General features: G+C 41.1%; 1 protein-coding gene across 2 annotated transcripts in view; it reads left to right on the forward strand.

Annotated features, from left to right (window-relative positions):
* Positions 1 to 20,571, forward strand: part of TIPARP (TCDD inducible poly(ADP-ribose) polymerase) — an 88,452-nt gene that overhangs the window by 46,293 nt on the left and 21,588 nt on the right. Inside the window, exons 1-2 of one of the 2 annotated variants that reach the window (XM_004454433.4) lie at positions 6,104 to 6,373; positions 9,339 to 10,299. In XM_004454433.4, coding sequence (XP_004454490.2) covers positions 9,380 to 10,299 — 920 coding nt within the window. In that variant the 5' untranslated portion in view covers positions 6,104 to 6,373; positions 9,339 to 9,379. Of the gene's footprint in view, positions 1 to 6,103; positions 6,374 to 9,338; positions 10,300 to 20,571 lie in introns of those variants that run through there. The other variant, XM_058295191.2, reaches the window with a different exon arrangement.

Here is a 20,571-nt window from a genome sequence, read left to right on the forward strand (position 1 = left end):
TAATACTGGATCCAGGAGTCCAGATGATGTGGGGTGTTCTCTATTGGGAGGTGGATTTCCATGCTCTGGCAACCAATATTTAAAGAAAAGCTATCTGCCTTAAGGCTCCTAATAAGTAAAGGTGAACAAGGAAGAAGATATTGGCAAAACTCCTATTCAAAAAAGGGAGAAAGTGGGAAACACAGAGTGGTTGCTGGTCCTCAGCATATATCAAATCTTTTTGGCGCTTGATCAGTTAATCTGTCAGTTCGTAGTTCTGCTCTGCTTTGTGGCTGGTTAATTATTTTCCATGGGCAGTATCTGAGATGAGCATTTCAGGTGTTTTTCTATACCTGTAAAACATGAGCAGCCTGAGAAGGTTTAGTCCAAGAAAGGTAAGTTGGAATTTGGTGCCATTTTTCCCTTTAAGGCAATTGACAATTCTGAAAGCAGTGGCCTAGAGGTTGAGCAACTAGCTAGAGTTTTCAATAGCCTTAAGGGGGTTGAGTAGAGGAAAAGGTGTCAAAATTTTGAGTTCAGGGCCTAAGGAGGAAAGATTTTAGGTTGGAACCCCAAAGAGCTACTAGTCTAGGCACACTGAACCATACTTCCAAATTTTATTCCTTTGCATAGTTCCCTCCCACATTAACTTGTAGTTTGGCCATGGGACTTGCTTTGGACGAGACATTAGTAAGCATGGATATGAGCAAAGTCTTGCATATAAAGACTTGTCTTCTTGAAATGCTTGCACTTGGAACCCTGAGATTACCATGCTGTGAGGAAGCCCAAGTTAGCCACATGGAGAGGCCATGTAAATAAAATAAAACAAAACAAAACTAAGGAACTCAACTAACAGCCAGAACATATAGCACTAGTGGAATCACCCCAGGCAGTGCCCAGCTGTCTGAGCCCAACTGAGGTCCCAGACATCATGGAGCAGAGATGAGCCATCTGCCCTATGCCCTGGTTGAATTCCTGACCCAGAGAACTGGGAACTGTGAGCAAATAAAATAGTTGCTTTAAGTCATTAAGTTTTCAGGGGTTTGTACACAGCAATAAATAACTAAAAACACTACAAAAAATAAAGAATATATAACAAATAACCTAATTATTGGGAGAGAATGGAGGTAAAAAATACTTGATCCAATGATGGCAGAAAAAGGAATATAGAACAGGTAAAATAAGTAGAAAGCAAAAAGTAAAGATGGTAGATTTAAACTCCATACTTGTGTCTACTCAGTTCTATGTATAAGTAGGCATTAAAACCTTGTCTTAATATAGTTTCTAAGCCTGAAGATTCTTGTCTTTTATCTACTGGGTTTTATCGGTTATTCTACCCCAATCATTCCCATTTTAGCTTAATGGCCCTACCTTGACGCAATTAGAAATGACAAGACTCCTGGAGAGATACTACCTTAATCTATTTTTTGCTGGTATGCTTACCCAAATAAACTGTAAACAGTATAAGAAAGGGTTGGAGCCATAATCACATCTATTATTACTCCCTCTTAGCTCCTATTTTTTTTACAGGTTTCCATGTGGGATAATGTGATATGTGACTTTTTCAAACCAAAATGGCTCTAAATTATGGATCTAACAGTCAATTTAGATTTTAGGTCACAAAAAGAGAGTATCTCTTAGCAAAGCTGTATTCACATACATCTTTGCTAGCAGACTGGCAAGTTGTTTCTTTCTCTCCTCTCCTGTAGAGCTTTGCTGAAAGCAACAAGAAGTAGCAGTAACATTCTGAATTTTTCCTATATTTCCACCCTATCATTATAACTTTAACAGGTGTATGGCTCTGTGTCCCAAGGTACAGCAGGTGACAATTTGATCAAATGTTTCAAGTTAGCCATAGCAAGGATCACCAGCATTCTAGCTTGGAATGACTAGTCCTCAATACCTGTCTCTACACCTCCTCTACTAAGTCAACTTCTCATTCAGTCCAGTTGCTTTTAGCATTCCTAGTTATGGTACCAAATGTTGTATCAATTACTGTATTTCACTGCATCTTAGATGTCAGATTTTAAGACACATTATTATATGTACCCCTAGGAAAGAAATAATACTACCAAATAAATTATGATCCAATGCTTTTTGATGACTTATAATTTCTACTTTATACTGATTGAAAGAGTTCTTACAAACTTAGATATTTATCTTTACCTTATATCACCATTATATGTAAAAAAGGAAAATAGAAGCAAAACAAATGTAAGGTATTTATTTTCATTTCCTAGGCTAAAGCAGATACCACAGGAATTTATTAGCTTATAGTTTGAGACTGAGAAAATTTCCAAATCAAGTCATCATCAAGGTGATGCTTTCTTCCCAAAGACTGGCTGCCAGCAATCCTTGGGACCTCTGCCATATGGCAACGTATCTGGTGGTGTCTGATTGTCTCTTCCCTTCTCTACCAGATTTCATTGCTTTTAGCTTCTCACTTCCATGGCTTTCTCTCTCTGTATTCATCCCATTTATAAAAGATTCAAGTAAAATTAATACCCACCCTGAGCCATGCCTTAACTGAAGGAAACTCATGAAATCCTACTTAAAGGGGAGCAGATGTGACTCAAGCACTTGAGTGCTGATCTCCCATAGTGGAGGTCCTGGGGCCGGTTTCTGGTACCTACTGAAAAAACAAAAACCAGCTCAGAGAAGCCAATGTGGCCCAGTGGATTAGCACCAGCTTCCTACATATGAGGTCTTGGGTTCAATCCCTGGCCCCTGGTACCTTGAAAACAAACAAAACACCTACTTAAAATATGTTTATACTCATGAGAACCGATTAACTTTAAGAACATGATTTTCTGGGTATACAAACAGTTCCAAATCACCACAGTATTCTTTTTTTTTTTAAGATTTATTTTTATTTATTTCTCTCCCCTTCTGCCCCCTCCCCCACCTCCCAGTTGTCTGTTCTCTGTGTCCATTTGCTGTGTGTTCTTCGTCTGCTTCTGTTGTTGTCAGCGGCTTGGGAATCTGTGTTTCTTTTTGTTGCGTCATCTTGTTGTGTCAGCTCTCCGTGTGTGCGGCGCCATTCCTGGACAGGCTGAACTTTCTTTCACACCGGGCAGTTCTCCTTACGGGGCGCACTCCTTGTGCGTGGGGCTCCCCTACACGGAGGGCACCCCTGCGTGGCAGGGCACTCCTTGTGCGCACCAGCACTGCGCATGGGCCAGCTCCACACGGGTCAAGGAGGCCCAGGTTCTGAACTGCGGACCTCCCATGTGGTAGGCGGATGCCCTATCCATTGGTCCAAGCTTGCTTCCCACCACAGTATTCTTGAAACATCTTCACATTCAGAGTCTAATTTTAACCAATCGCCAGAGTCATTAATACCTTCCTCTAAACAATATCATTCTTTGTGCCATAAGTATATTGGTGATACAGCATTTATTACAAGAGAGCTCTAATACTGCCTCCACAATTTTTTTCCAAGCTGCTGATATCCATTCTGCAAGTTTTAATGGTGGCACTTTCTTAATATGACCAAGTGTCTGCAGAGAGTTTCCAGACATTAAAGACTCTTCTCTCCTCTAATGTGACACATGCATTCATCAAACAAGCCTCTTACTGCTTTGAAACTTCTTTAACATATTCTGAGAAATTTGGCAATTTCCCTTGCCTTCGGTTGTATTGCTTGGCATGTGTCATGCCTTGCACTCATCATGCCTTGCACCTATGTCTTTTTCTACATCTCTTTGAGCTATTATTTTGGTTTCTTGAAAGAATGTTACTGATGAGAAGTCTGATATTAACCTGATTCTCATTACTTTGTAGGTAATTTTATTCTTAGGGAGTTTTAGTTTTCTCTTTCATTCAGAATGTTCTCAAATGTCACCAGAGTGAAAGATTTTTTTGTCCTTGTTTGTTTCAGTTTATCCTGTTAAGTACTTGATGGACCTTTTCAATCTGAGGATTTGTTTTCTTCAGTTCTGGGAAATTTCCAACTATACATTCCTCAAGTTTGGCTCCTCTCAATTAATTCTGTTCTCTCCTTCTGGCAACTCCTAATAGATGAATAGCAGAACTTCTAAATCTATTTTACATGCTTCCTTACTTGTTCTAAAAACTTTTACTTTTCATACTTTAGTGCTTTCTAATGAGAATTCCTCAGCCTAGTCACTAGTTCACTCTCCAATTGTGTCTTTTCTGTAATTCAGCTTATTTTTAAAATTTTTCATTTCAAAGACCTCTAACAGGTTCTTTCTCATAATTACTGTTTCATGGATGTGAGTTGATAACGTCTCTTACTCTTTAAACATGTTTAACTACACTTATAAAGTCTTATTATGATTACACAGTCAGTTATCATTTCATCAATTTCTTCTGTTACTTGGTGATCCTCAAATAACTGGTGATTCTTGATTGTTTTTCCTCCAAATGATGCAACATCAGCTTCCACTGTTTGTCCTGGCTTGTGGTAGGAACAGGTGATATGCAGGACTTGATTACTGACAGCGTGCCCCCAAGGCTCCTCTGGGTTTGGTGACTCCCTGTCACTCCCTGATCATAATAGCTATCTGGGAATACTGTCTTCTCTACCCCAAGCTGGGCTCCTGCCTGGAGATAGAAACTCCTTTCCTATTGCCTATTACTGGAGTTTTGAAATTTGTTAGAGACTTAAGAGTTTTGAGACCTAGATACTCCTGGTACCATATCCGACAACCCCTCTGTTGATGCCCCTGGATTCCTTCCTCTGGCCACCGATCACCGTGGTTCAGCTTCCACTGTTCCTGGTGGTAGTCTTTTAGGAGGCTCTCATGCTCATCCTGTACTGCCATTTTTCTCTTCAATTTGACCCATCTGCTCTCAGTCTCTCAAGATTACCTGATAGTTTCCCATCCACTGAGCCATCCCCTGGTTTCTAAGCATACCTTCCTTTTAAAAGGTTTTTTAAAGCTTACTTCTAAGTTTGAGAGGGAAGAAAAATTGATTTATGATCAGACCACTCATCACCTTGAAGCTAGACTTTTATTTCTTTAAAGTTATCGGTGCTACAGATTTCTCCCATCAATTTGGTTGAGGGTAGCTCTTAGAAACGTTATATGATATTCACAATAATCCCAATGCAGAGATTTATTTTTATGTCCCTTTTACAGATAAGGAATATCTATAGAGAAATAACTTACCCAGTCTTCCACATAGGTAATTGGCTGAGCTGGGATTTAAATGCAGGCAGTGTGACTCACACCCCGGGAACCTGACCACCACACTTTATTCGAACATTCATAAACATGTCCTAAGTGTCTACTGGGTTAGCACTGTGCTAGCTGTTGGGGTACAGCCATAATTAATGTTCCTTGAACTTTTTTTTATATATAGGAATTATACGAATTTCATGTAGTGTTTCTTCCCCCACCACTGAATATGTGGCATATTACAATCCAGAAAACTGGGTTATTTCACATGTGAGGTACGTCGTGGAGGTGAGTACGAAGTGTTCCGCAACCCCGTGCGGCCTGGCACACAGTAGGTGCTCAACAAACATTGTCAATTCAGTCACTGAAGAATCTACGCGCTTCTATACTCAAAACCCAAAACTAGGTCTCCTTTCCACCAGACTGCTTACAATTCCCGAGAGTCCGGAACGCCCCGCACTCCGCAGGGCGGGAGGCCGGCGGGGCTGCGCAGCGTGGCCAGCCCGTCCGGCGCGGGGCGGGCGACCCCGTCCGGCGGCGGCGGTGACAGCTGCAGCCGTTTGCCGCCTCAGAGTCTGGTCTCGCCGGTGGCTGGAGGCGTCTTGTGAGGAGGCAAGTAAACAAGCCAACCGCACTGAAACGGGTCGTTCCGTTTCGCATCCTCCCTCGGGTGCCTGGATCTCCTCGGAACAAAGTGACCCTCCATCTGTGCGCAGGCAGGTGGAGCCCGCCCCACGCGAAGCGCGCCTCCCTTCCAGCCGCACGCTTCCCGACGCGCGTAGACGCGGCTCCTCCGGGAGTCAGTCGGCCGCGGAAGGACACGCCCCCTCGCGGGAGCACACCGCGGCCGCACGCACGCCCTGCGCGCCTCCGAGCAGGCGATCGCCAGCGCGCGCATGGGGCGGGCCTTCTTCCCGGCACCCACTGAGCGCCCGGCCTTCTCACCCCACCCCACCCTCCCGCCGCCCAGACTCCGCCTCCGCGACGGGACCGCCGGGAGGAGGCGACCGGAAGCCACTTTAAAGCAGAGCTCGAGGTGACAGGCGAGCGAGGAAGAGCTGGAGTGCGGTCGCGGCTTTCTGCGCTCGCGGTGGCAGAATGGCCCGTGCACTGCTCGCAGAGCCGCTCGCCCGCGACCCCTAGACGCCGGCGCCCGCCCTCCGCGCCGATTTCGGGCGCGGACGCTGCCCGCGAGCCGGCCGTGTCGCCCCTCGACTCCTGTCGTCCGTTCTCTAAGGCTGCCCGTTCAGGTAAAGGGCTTGGTGTGGACACTGAGGGGTCGACGAAGGAGCTCAGCCAGGATGGCGGGTGCCGACGCTAACCCCCCTGGCGGCCCCCGCTCCGGGCGTGCGCCGGGCTGCGGGATCCAGGGCTCTTGGTTTTGAGAGCGTGCCTTTTTGTACGGAATTCACTCGGCTCCCGTCAGTGTTAGGATGGAATTGATTTACACTTCTTGGTCACTTAGAGCCTCTGGCAGGTGTATAAATCGGATTAAAACACTGAAGGATTTAGTCGGCGTCGCTGGCGTCTCCCGTTTCCCACCCTCTCCGGGAGGGGGCCGCGTCTATGCCGCTCCCCGCTCCGGGCAGGACCCGGGGCGCTCTGAGGCGCGGAGGAGCTCCTCGCAGACGGAGGGGAGGGAACGGCGGCTGCGAGGAGCCTTGCCGGCCCAAGCCGCGTACCGGGCTGCAGCACAGAAGTTTGTAGCCTGTTTTCAGATTAACTTTGAAGGGCGCAGAAGTCTTTGCCTTCTTCCCTGCCTCCGGGAAAAGTGTCCTGCGCTTCTTGGGTCGTTTCTGGGAGCCTCCGAGACTCGCAGGACGATCCTCTCCGGAAGGTCGGTTGAAAAGGCTCAAAAAAATTAAAAAAAATAAATGTGGAAGGCGCAGTAACTGACTTTCCGGCCGGCGGAATGGAGGCAAGCCGGGAACGAGAGGTCGTTGGTTGGGAGGAAGCTGGGTGGAGAGTTTGGGGTGCGCTTTGCCGAGGGGAAGGCAGGGGTGGGGATGCTCGAGAATACCCGGAATTGGCCTCTCCGGGCGGCGTCGCAGCCGCGCTCCGCGGACTTGGCGCGACCTGGGCTCTGGGCCGTGGTGCAAACCGCCGCCGCCTGCAGGAGGCGTCGCTCGGACCCGGGCTCGGTGCCGGGGCGTAGCGCGGTGGCGGCGGGCGGGGGGGCGAGCGAGGAGTCCCGAGAGGGGAGCGGACCGAGCGGGAGCCTTCTTCCTGGAGCTGAACTGACGGTTCCCAGGGAAAGTGCGAGTGCGGGAGAACTGGGGCGTCGGGAGGTGAGCTGGTAGCGCGGTGGGTCCCCTGCTGCGGGGGGCGGGAGGAAGTGTCCTTCTAATCTTTATTTTTCTGTTATGCAAACTAATAGAGGAACTAGGTTCCAGTAGCTTCCCCCCTCCAGTTCTCCACCTCTTCCTCCTGGTTTTGTTTCAGAGTTCGACGAAAGGCAAAGATCGAAAAAGTTGGTTGTAGGTATCCACCTCTATGTATGTGTGCATTTATACACACGTATAATTAAAATTGGCTTAGTGATGGGTGTGATAGGGGTGGCTAATGCGTATGCGTGGGGGAAGGCACAGGCCGGTTTGATGTGACGGAGAGGGAATACCACAATCTGTGCCAATTGTTCCTTGAGGCTAGAGCACCGAGTGATGAATAATAACGCCTAGCTTGGCTGCTTTCCAGTTGATTTATGTCTCTTGTCAAGTCCCTCCTCCGTGAAGCTTTCCCTAACAATGCCAGCTCACACTTGAACTCTGCTTTCTCTACCTTTTCCTTTTGCACTAACCTTCTACATTAATACCTTGTTATAGTAATTTTTTTGTTTTGTGTTTCTGAGTTTTATTATACTTGCTCTATACCCGTAGATTAATGATCTCTCCAATTAGATCTTAATGTTCATTTTTGGTGGGACTCAATTTTATCCTTTTTTTTTTTTTTTTTTTGGTAACTCATAAAGGCCTAAGGAACTAGATATTTAATAGGTGCTTAATGCTTTTTCTCAGTAATTCAGCCAACAAATAAATAAGTTAGCACCCACTGTGTGCATTGTGTTGTGGTAGGCACTGTAATGGGCACCTGGGATGCATACTTGAGTAAGTCACAGGCCATTGCATCAAGGATGATGATCTCTTTCATTCTGTGGAACAAGAGAGAGGAAGATTAACTGCTCATCACCATCCCCTTTCCCACCTGGCACAATGCTTAATAATTAATGCTAGGTGGTGTGTGGGGGGAGGGGCCATACCATCTTTTATTTTACAAAGTTTTCTTTGCTTTTTTACTTGAAGTTCCAGTTTTTTTTCAAGAAAGCTGATTTGTTCCAGAAAGCACTTTTTTAGTATCTTTTAACAGTTCTGTAGGAATCCAAAATAAATGTATGTTACATATTCTTGCATTCTTTTTCTATAATATGCTTTTATTCTTTTTTTTTTTTTAATGCATGCACTGTGAAGACAAGGAATTGGAGGTCTTTATGAAATTGTGTTTGGTTTCTTTCTGAAAATGTGCAGAGGTCATTTTTGATGTGGCTTCTGTTGCTAACAAGCCCTGGTATTCCTCCAATAGTGGTCATATTTTGGGAATTGCAAAAGTGGACCCTTAACTTTCTTGGGGAATACATTTAACTTTCTGAATATGGAAATGCTTTTTACAGGCTCCTAGCTTTCTCCCATATCACATTTCAATTGAGAGCTCCTGTTTTCCTGTATATATCTGCACACTCCAAATTCACTATTTAACTTTGAAGTTTATCCTTCATTTGATGAACTTTTTTTTTTCCACAAAGAAACTAAGTTTGTGTCACCTTTGTGAGACAGGTAATGTTATATAAACAGCTGTAATGAGAACTGCAAAGCTGAGTGGAAATGTGGTTTCCTGATTGTCATCAGCTAGATGTATTTTTTTCTTCTACCCATCCAGCCCCCACCCCATCCCAGCTTTCCAATAAGAATTCATAGCCCAGCACAATTACAGATCGCTATGTAAGTCCACAAATAAATGCCAAGAGCCTCTTGGAAGACACAGTCTCTCTTCCGCTTTTACCTCCTGTGGACTTGAATGGCCTTGGCTGCTTCAGGGCCTTGATTTCTCAATAAAATTTAAAATTGACCAGGTACTCAGTACAGACCAAAACAAACATTTTGATGAATGAATGGGATCCCATTGTCAGTTTGTATATGATCATCTTCCTTCCTTTCCTGGTAGGATTTTTAGACTCTGAGGAGCACTTGGAACTAATCCACATCATGGAAATGGAAACCACGGAACATGAGCCAGAATGTGTAGTGCAACATCCTTCTCCAACTGATGACTTTTCATGCCAAATGAGACTCTCCGAGAAGATCACTCCATTGAAGTCGTGTTTTAAGAAAAAACAAGATCAGAAGAGACTGGGAACTGGAACACTGAGGTCTTTGAGGCCAATATTAAACACTTTGCTAGAATCTGGCTCGCTTGATGGGGTTTTTAGACCTAGAAACCAGAGTGCAGATGACAGCAGCTTACATGAACCTATTGTGAAAAAAACCCTAGAAATGAATCCATCGTGCCCACCAGCAGAAAACAGTATGTCTGTTCTGATTCCTGATGAAACAGATGTTGGGGGCCAAATGCCAGAAGCCCATCCTTCCAATGATGCCCCCGAACAAGTGGTTCCAATCCAGGATCACAGCTTTCCACCAGAAACCATCAGTGGGACAGTGGCCGATTCTACAGCAAGGCACTTTCAGACTGACCTCTTGCACCCTGTTTCAAGTGATATTCCTGCTAGTCCTATTTGCATAGACAAAGTCATGGAATACGTTCCAGGGGTTTTCCAAGACAACAGTTTTACAATCCAGTACATTTTGGACACCAGTGATAAGTTGAGTACTGAGCTCTTCCAGGACAAAAGTGAGGAGGCTTCCCTTGACCTCGTGTTTGAGTTGGTGAACCAGCTACAGTACCACACTCATCAAGAGAATGGCATTGAAATTTGCATGGACTTTTTGCAAGGCACTTGTATTTATGGCAGGGATTGTTTGAAGCACCACACGGTCTTGCCATATCACTGGCAGATCAAGAGGACAACTATTCAAAAGTGGCAGAGTGTATCCAATGATTCACAGGAACACTTGGAAAGATTTTACTGTAACCCAGAAAATGATAGAATGAGAATGAAGTATGGGTATGTATTCAAAACAACTTGTAAGGCTGTTGTTAACTACTGTAGAGAAGATAAAGAAGCTAAAAGCTTAGTAGGATGATTTCTTTCAGTAGTAATAGATTTTATTCTTTTTTCCACTGTGATTTTTGGGTTTTACGCTATACTGATTTTTTAGGGTGACTGAAATGCAGCCTACTTACCTAGCCAGACAATGACCATTTTATGTTTTGAACAATTCAGCTGTCAGTCTATGCAATATGTGTATGACTGAGAAGTTGCATATACTTTGAATGTTATAGAATCAAATACTTTTTTAATTACACAGAAGTGCTTGCTTTAGAAAGAAAATTCGTAATGAATCTTAAAACATAATGACTGTATAATTTATGTAGTATTTAAAGATTTTCATACTCAATAGCTGCTATTTTTAAAAGGGAAGTAATGCCAGTTGGAGAATTTTGTGGCCCTCTTTTTGTTTTGAATGGTATAAACAGGTTTTCTGTGAAAGATTCACAAGGTCTTCCCAAACTTCTGAATCATGGCCAAATACATTAAATGTCTTTTATTAGTTTCCTTAAAGCTTTTAAAATTAAGGTTTGTTTGTGTGTGTGTTTGCTTTAGAGAAGTTGTGGGTTTACAGGTAAATTATGCATAAGATAGAGAGTTCTGGTATACCACCCTATTATTAACCACTTGCATTGGTGTGATATATTTGTTACATTTGATGAAAGCACATTTTTATAATTGCGTCATTAACTATAGTCCCTGATTTAAGTTAGGGTTCATTTTTTTGTGCAATTCCATGGATTTTTTTAAAAAAGTTTTATTCTAGTAACATACATCAAACCTAAAATTGCCCCTTTTAACCACATTCAAACATATTTCAGTGCTGTTAAATACGTTCATACTTGTGCTACCATGACCACTATTACCAAAAACTTTTCCATGGTCCCAAATAGAAATTCTGTATCTTTTCAATCCCTAGTTCCCTATTCCCTGTCCCTATCCCATCCCCTGATACTCCGTGTTCTAGATTCTGATTCTGTTAGTTGGCTTATTCTGTTATTTCATGAGAATCATATAATACTTGTCCTTTATCGTCTGGCTTATTTTACTCAATATGATGTTTTCAAGGTTAGTCCATGTTGTTGCATATATCAGAATTTCATTCCTTTTTACTGTTGATAATATTCCATTATGTGTATATATAGAATTTTGTTTGTTTATTAATCGGTGCTGGACACTTGGGTTGCTTCCATCTATTGGTAATTATGAATAATGCCTCTATGAATATTGGTTTGCAGATAATCTGTTTGAGTACCTGTTTTAAATTCTGTGGGTTATATACCTATAAGTGATATTGGCAGTTCACATGGTAATTCTGTACTCAGCTTTCTGAGGAACTGCCAGACTTCTGCAGTGGCTGCACTGTTTTACATTACTATCAGCAGTGAATGAATGTTTCTGTTGTTCCACATTCTCTCCAACATGTTATTGTTATTAGCAGCCATTCTAATGGGTATGAAATGGTACCTTATTGTGGTTTTCATTTGCATTTCCCTAATAGCTAATCGTGTTGAGCATCTTTTCATTTGCTTCTGGCCATTTGTGTATCTTCTTTGGAGAGCTGTCTGTTCAAGTCTTTTGCCCATTTTTTTAATTGGGTTGTTTGTCTTGCTGAGTTGAAGGATTTCTTTGTATATTCTAGGTATTAAACCCTCATTGGATCTTTGGTTTCCAGATATTTTCTCCCATTTTATAGGTTGTTGTTTTATTTTCATAATAAAGTCCTTTGAGACACAAAAGTTTCTAATTTTGATAAGGTCTCATTAATCTGTTTTTTCTTTAGTTGCTTGTGCTTTGTGTTTAAAACCTGAGAAACTGTTGCCTAACACAAGGTTCTAAAGATGCTCCCCTACGTTTTCTGCTAGGAGTGTTTCAGTTCTGGCTCTTATGTTTAGATCTTTGCTCCATTTTGAGTTGAGTTTTATATGTGGTGTGAGCTACAGTTCCACCTTCATTCTTTTGCAAACGAAGATCCAGTTTTCCTAGCACTATTTGCTGAAGAGGCTATTTCCCAATTGAGTGGTCTTTGCCCCCTCGTCATAAATCAGTTGGCCATAAATATGAGGGTTGATTTCTCAACTCTCAGTTGAATTCAGCTGGTCTACATGGCTGTCATTATCATATTTGTGCTAGTATCATGCTGTTTTGATTATTGTGGCTTTGTAATAAGTTTTAAGATCAGAAGGAGCAGTCTTCCAACTTTCCAAGATGGCTTTGGCTTTTGGGGGGGCCTCTTACCCTTCCATATAAATTTGATGATTAGCTTTTCCAGTTCAGCAGAGAAGGTTGTTGGAAGTTTGACTGGGATGGCATTGAATCTTTAAACCATTTGGGTAAAATTGAAATCTTGATATTCAGTCTTCCAATCCATGAATACAGAATGTCTTTCATTTATTTAGGTACTCTTGGATTTCTTTTTAGCAATATTTTGTAGTTGTCTGTGTAAAAGTCCGTAATATCCTTAGTTATATTTATTCCCAGATATTTGATTCTTTTAGTTGCTATCACACATGGAATTTTTTTCTTGATTTCTTCCTCAGATTGTTTATAAGTAGTGTGCAGAAGAAACACTACTGATTTTGGGATATTGATCTTGTACCCTCCTATTTTGCTGAATACACTTATTAGTTCTAGGAGCTTTGTTGTGGATTTTTCAGGATTTTCTGTATATAAAATCATGCCATCTGTGAATAGGGAACATTTTACTTCCTTTTTCATCTGGATGTCCTTTATTTCTTTTCTTTTCCTTTTTATTTTTTCCTAATTGCTGCATCAAGAACTTCCACTTCAGTATTGAGTAACAGTGATGACAGTGGGCATCCTTGTCTTGTTCTTGATCTTAGAGAGCAGGATTTCAGTCTTTTACCATAAAATAAGATGTTAGCTGTGGGCTTTTTCATATATGCCCTTTTTTATGTTTAGTAAGTTTCCTTCTCTTCCTAGTTTTCTAAGTGTTTTATCAAGAAGGGGTGCTGGGTTTTGTGACATGCCTTTTCTACATCAAGATGAACTTACGTTTTTCTTCATTCTGTTATTATGGTGTATTATATTTATTGATTTTCTTGTGTTTAACCAGCCTTGCATACCTGAGATAAATCCTACTTGATCAAGGTGTATAATTCTTTTAATGTGCTGTTGGATTGAGTTTGCTAGTATTTTGTTGAGGATTTTCGTGCCTGTAAGGGATTGGTCTTATATCTTTATCTGACTTTGGTATAAGGGTGATATTGGTTTTATGGCTTCATAAAATGTGTTGGATAATTTTCCCTCCTCTTAAATTTTTTGGAAAAGTTTGAGCAGGATTGCTGTTAATTCTTCTTGGAATGTTTGGTAAATTTCCCCTTTGCAGCCATCTGATACTTTGTTGGGAGGATTTTGATTACTGATTCAATTTCTACTAGTAATTGGTTTGTTGAGAACTTCTGTTTCTTCCTCAGTATAGATAGTTTGCATGTTTCTAGGAATTTGTTCATTTCATCTAGATACCTAATTTGTTGGTGTACAAGTTGGTCATAGTATCCTCTTATAGTCCTTTTTATTTCAATGGGGTCAGTAGTAATGTGCCCCTTTTCCATTTCAGATTTTAGTTATTTCTATCCTCGCCACCCCCCCCCCCCCCAGCTTTGTCAGTTGAACTCTAAAGGTGTGGCATTTTTTTTTGAGTTAATTCAAAGAACCAACTTTTGGTTTTGTTAGTTTTGTATTTTTTTAAATTTCTTTTTAATTTATCTCCACTCTAAATTATTTCCTTTTTTCTGTTTGCTTTGGGTTTAGTTTGCTTTCCTTTTTCCAGTTCACCCAGTTTTGAGGTTAGTTCTCTAATTTGAAATCTTTTTTCTTTTTAAATGTAAGCATGTGGAGCTATAAATCTCCCTCTCAGCACTGCCTTTGCTTCATCCCATGAGTCCTGGCATGTTGCACTTTCTTTTTTTTTTTTTTTTAAGATTTATTTTTTATTTATTTCTCTCCCCTTCCCCCCTCCCCCAGTTGTCTGCTCTCTGTGTCCATTCGCTGTGTGTTCTTCTGTGACTGCTTCTATCCTTATCAGTGGCACCGGGAATCTGTGTTTCTTTTTGTTGAAAACATCTTGTTGTGTCAGCTCTCCATGTGGGCGGCGCCATTCTTGGGCAGGCTGCGCTTTCCTGCTGGGCAGCTCTCCTAACGGGGCACACTCCTTGTATGTGGGGCTCCCCTACGCAGGGAACACCCCTGCGTGTCAGGGCACTCCTTGCGTGCATCAGCACTGCGCATGGGCCAGCTCCACACGGGTCAAGGAGGCCCAGGGTTTGAACCGCAGACCTCCCATGTGGTAGGCAGATGCCCTATCCATTGGGCCAAGTCGCTTCCCTGTATTTTCATTTTAATTTGCCTCAAGATATTCCCAACTTTGCTTGTGATTTCTTCTGTAACCCCATTGGATGTTTTAGAGTATATTGTTTAACTTCCACGTATTTGTGAAATTTCCAGTTCTCCCTCTGTTACTGATTTCTAGTTTCATTCCATTGTGGTTGGATAAGATACTCTGTATGATTTCTATATATTTTAATTTATTGAGATTTGTTTTGTGACCTAATATAGTGTATCCTGGAGAATTATCTATGTACATGGGAAGAAAGTGTATTCTCTTGTTGGGTGAAGTGTTCTATGTATATGTGTTAGGTCTAGATGGGTGAAGTGTTCTATATATGTCTCTTAGGTCAAGTCTTCTGTTTCCTTGTTGATTTTCTGTCTAGCTATTCTAATTATTACTGAAAGTGGTGTATTAATGTCTCCCACATTTAACATAGAACTACCAATTTCCCCCTTTAATTCTGGGGCTTTGCTGTTAAACTGCATTTGTATTCATAATTGTTATGTCTTCTTGTTGAATTGACTCTATTATTAGTATACAGTAACTGTCTTTGTCACTCATAACTGTTTTTTACTTCAAGTCTATTTTATCCAATATTAGTGTAGCTATCCCAGGGATCTTTTATTGACTACTTGCGTAGTATATTTTTTCCTCACTTTCAACTTCCATCTTTGAATTTAATGTGAATCTCTTGTAAACAGCACACAGTTGGATCATGATTTTTTGTCCATTCTGCCAATCTCTGCCTTTTGACTGGAGAGTTTAAACTGTTTACATGAAAAGTCACTACTGATAATGCAGGACTTTCTACCACCATTTTTCTGTTTACTCATGGTAAGTCTTATACCTTTTTTGTCCCTCAATTTTTTCATTCATGCCTATGGTCATATTTATTTGATTTTTTGTATTGTACAGTATTGAGTCTCTTCTCATTTGTATCTGGATATTTTTAAATATATTTTTCTTGTGGTTACCATCAGGTTAAAATTTAACATCCTAAATAGATAACAGTCATATTTGATTTAATGCCAACTTGACTTCAGTAGCATACACACAAACTGTTCCTATACAACTTGGTACTCCCACCTTTTTGTTGTACTTCGTACAAATTGTATCTTTGTATGTCGTATATACAAAGCAATAGATTTATGATTATTTTTTTATGCCTTTACATTTTAGCACTTGCAGGAAGTAAGAAGTGGAGTTAAATACTAAAAATACAGTACAATAGTACTGGCATTTATTCTTACCTAAATGGTTAACTTAACTGTGATTCTTTATATCTTTATGCCACTTTGAAACACTGTCTAGTGTCTATTCCTTTCTATCTGAAGAACTCCCTTTAGTATTGCTTATAGGGCAGGTCTTGTGGTAATGAATTCTCTTAGCTTTTGTGTATCTGGGAGTTTCTTAATCTGTCCTTCATTTTTTAAAGAAAGTCTTACCACATAGAAACTTCTTAGTTGGCAGCTGTTTTCTTTCAGCACTTTTTAAGTATTTCTTTTTTTTTTTATTTTTAAAGATTTATTTATCTCTCTCATTTCCCCTCACCCCAGTTGTCTGTTCTCTGTGTCTATTTGCTGCATCATCGTCTCTGTCCGCCTCTGTTGTTGTCAGTGGCACGGGAATTTGTGTTTCTTTTTGTTGAGTCTTCTTGTCTTGTCAGCTCTCCATGTGTGTGGCGCCATTCCTGGGCAGGCTGCACTTTCTTTCGCGCTGGGCGGCTCTCCTTCCAGGGCGTGCTCCTTGCGTGTGGGGTTCCCCTACGTGGGGGACACCCCTACATGGCAGGGCACTCCTTGCGCGCATCAGCACTGCACATGGGCCAGCTACACACTGGTCAAGGAGGCCCGGGGTTTGAACCGTGGACATCCCATGTGGTAGACAGATGCCCTAACCACTGGACCAAGTCCACCGCCACTTTTTAAGTATTTCAGCCTACTGCCTTCTTGCCTTTGTGGTTTCTGATAAGAAATTGTGCTTAATCTAATTTGGACTCTTTTGTAGATAACACTCTGCTTTTGTCTTAGGGCTTCAGAACTCTTCCTTGTCCTTTGCATTTGATAGTTTAATCAGTATATGATGGGGCATATTTTCCTTCCTCTCTTGAGCATATTGAAGATCACTTCTTTAAAGTCATCTTCCAGTGTATCTCCATAGTCTGGTCTTCTTTGGAGGTTTTTGGGTTTGACTCATCATCCTAGATGGGCCATCACCTCCTGTTTGGTTGTCTTATAATCTTTTATTGCACACTGTACATTTTAATATGTACAGATATGACAGATTTTCTTGAGTGTCAGGAGCTAACAAAACCAAGCAAACCTAAGCAAAAGACACCTTTCACTGTATTTGCAAATTGGCTTTGTACTTAGGGTACTCTCCTTCTTAGTTCAGCCCTCCTATCAAGATCCTCAGCCCAAAGCGAAATATGCAGAGTATAGCATCCTCCCTATCTTTTCTGAACCTGTGTCTTGTCCTGGACTTGTGCTTGCTAGCTGTCACATTTCTCCTGTTTACAGGAGTGTGACTGTATCCTCTACTTCCCAGGAAACAGACCTTTTCCCTCTCCCAGGTGTTCCACTGCAGACCTTTGATCTTAAAATCAGGTGAGCCTATGTTCTAGGTCATCTACTTTAATTGTTTCTTTCACTGCTTTCTATAAGCTGCTTTGCCCCAAGGGCACATTCTGGGGGAGAAGGGACCCAGGAGAGGAGTTTCCCAAGTCATTCTTTTCCAGCTGGAACAAAGCCAGGAACCTATAAAGGGAGGCCAGCAGGCTCCAGATTGCCCTGGGGAAGGGTCCAGGAAATGTCACCGCGAGTTTTTCTACAGCTTTCCAGATCTACCCAGAAAATGCAGCCCTTCAACTGTCTTCCACAGTTCTGAGGACGCCTACCTTTGTCCAGGTCTGATTGGAACAACGGCTGTTCTGAGAGCTGATCCCCCAGCATTCCAAAGTAGCCAATCAAAAGCAGTGATCAAGGATCTGCCCATGCTCCTCGGTGAGCTTGGGGACATGGATTTTTATGTCCCTTTTTGGTACCAGAAAGCTATGCCAGATCCCAGATCTCACTGCTGCCTGCCACAAAAGTTGGGCATAGACAGCATAACCACCACGCAGAAAGAACAGTTTGCTGATATTTACCATAATTTACCAGCCGCTTTATCCCACTCTTCTTGGATGATATACAGTGTTTTTATGGACCCTGCAATTTTGAAACAGTTATTTCAGACAGTTTCTGCCTGTTTAATAGTTGTTCTGGTGGAGGGACTCATTCCTGGAGCTTCCTACTCTACCGTCTTCCCACAGTTCATCTTTAAGTTTATTACTCTATGTATCTTGTATACTAATTTTTTTCCCCACAACTCAGGGTATTTTTTAAAACTTGGAAGAACCTTTTGTCAATGAATGAAAGGGAGAGTTATGTTTATGGGTATGCTCATGTTTTGTTATAGAAGACGCATATGCAAATAACTAGATTCTCTTAGTGTGGCTGTGCAAGCAGTATTCACTTACAGGGAACTGAAATTTTCACTCCAAATTCTTCTTTAATTGAACTTTAAAATGAAAATGATACTGCCATGTGTAAAGTTGGCTAGTGCGTAAATGGCTGTAAAATAAGCATTAATCTTTGTATTTCTAAGTTGTTCCTCCTATACTGTAGGAAGTGTTAAAATATGTGATGTTAATAGCTATTTGCATATGACCAAGAGTTAGGAAGAGAAGAGCATTTCTGTCCATTTTACCTGATTTGGGGAGACCATGGAGCACAAATAATGAATGACCTGTATGCTTCTGGGAGGCTTGACCCATATGGGGGAAAAGATAAACTAAACATCTCCACCCAGAAATTCAAGGGAAAACTTCCTTGACAGTCATCCTTGTACACAGATCATTTTGCCTTGAGAGTCAGCAAAATGATGGTATTAAATCATTTCCAACTTGTCTAATTCTCTAATTCTGTTAGTCTTGATGTCAGTCTTCCGTGTTCTGTTGTGGATTCTGGCCTCTAGAGCATTGTTGGCATTACAGAAACCTGGTCTTTTTTTTTTTTTTTTAACAATTTCTTCTCTTGCTCGAAAAGTATTGGTTTTCTTTTAGCATTTCAGTTTTTCAGTTGTATAGTAAACAGATCTTTTTAGCAACTTAATTATCATGTACATTGTGTTTCAAAAGGGAAGTGAAGAACAAGATGAAAATCAGTATAAGACCCAAGTTCAAAGAAATGATACAGGTCTCTTGAGATAAAACTAGGTTATATCAAGAAGGTAGTTTTCTTGACTGTAACTATTACCTTGGTAATACAATGCATTCAAGATTCTACCTTGCTTGAGTAGCAATGATATTCTTAGATCCTGTATATAATAAACCTAAGTGTATTTTAACTTTTTTTTAGCCATATTGAAAGAGAAGAATGTTTTCTATTTTGTCTTAAAAGCCTTTTTAGTATGTTATTGTGCAAAATCTCCTGTTGCCCATGAGCTAGCAATTCTAATTGGTATGCCAAGGGTAATTAATTTTATAAACTCTCAAAGCCATTCTAATCCTTCCATCTCCAAATTACAAAACTGCAGAATAGTGGCCTCTCACTTCTCTCTTATGAAGCAAATTTCCAGTCTGCTGAGTATTTCAGCATCTTGGTACATTAAGTTTCTATCTGTTTGAGTTGGTCAAGAAGAAATTAAGAGGATCATTTTCCAACACATTACATTCTGTTAACTGTGAACAAGGCAAGAGAAGCATTTTGATCCCAGAAAATCAAGGAACTCTTAGGTCAGCATCATATTGGCTATTTTATCCTTTGGTAAGATTAGTGTGCTAAAGAATAGACGGAGATATGGGCCAATAAACATGCTTTGTTAGATCAGTTTTAAAGCTGTTGCAATGGGTGCTTGATTTCCAAATCAATTTAATGAAGTAAACTTAACGTTTATCTGACACTTGGGAGAGGAAAAGTATGATGAATTACTACCACTACTACTACTTCTACACCTACTCCTATTATTACTATTACTATTACTACATTTTTAACGGTAATAAATGCTAGCCTCTGGTCCTGCCCTGATAAAAATAGCAAAAAGTGTAACTTAATTACTTGTAAAGTTAAGTTCTCCATGGACTACAGGAAGAAATGTGCTAAGATTAAACTAGCTCAGTGTCAAAAATGAGGCTTTTGGGAAGTTGACCTGTGGTCATTGCAACCTGGTTTTCCTTGTGTTCCAAAGCGATGTTGTGTTTCCTGGCAACAAGATGCAGATAACAGCATGTTGAGCCTTGCTGAGAGATTCACAAACAAGCTGGAGCAGCCCAGGTTCACATGGTTACCACATTATTTGGCTAAAGCTATTAATCTCTTGTGGTCAGGCCTGTAAAGCTGGTCTATCTATGCAGATTGTATGCAACCAGGAAGTATGTGTTCAGCTGTATATACCCAAGATGGACTCAGCAGTCTTTGGATTCAGGAATGAGGAATCGTGGTTCTTTATTCCATTTGTTTTCAGCACTTTATATGACTTGGTAAATTATCATTTCATTTGTTGTATGGAATTTGGGGAAATGTTATAGTTCTGGGTCTCGAGCAGAAACAAAAGTTCATCATTTCAAATCATGTGGGTAAAATAATTTAATTTTGCATTGTACATGTACTGAATTTAACGTCTAAATCCAAGTTAGGTGTGCAGTGTTCATTTTATTCCCAAGAGTGAAATTAGAAAGGAAGTTGAGCTAGGTAAGTTCTCCCTTCCAACTCTTTGATCAAGATGCTGAGATAGTAAAAACACATTTTAAAAAGAGGATTTCAATAATAAAAATGCTTATTTAATTCATTGCAATGAAATTATTTTAACTATTTCCAATTTTGCCTTCAGTCCAAATG

Source organism: Dasypus novemcinctus, chromosome 4 (genome assembly GCF_030445035.2).
Source record: "Dasypus novemcinctus isolate mDasNov1 chromosome 4, mDasNov1.1.hap2, whole genome shotgun sequence".
In the NCBI taxonomy this organism is placed as follows: Eukaryota; Metazoa; Chordata; class Mammalia; order Cingulata; family Dasypodidae; genus Dasypus; species Dasypus novemcinctus.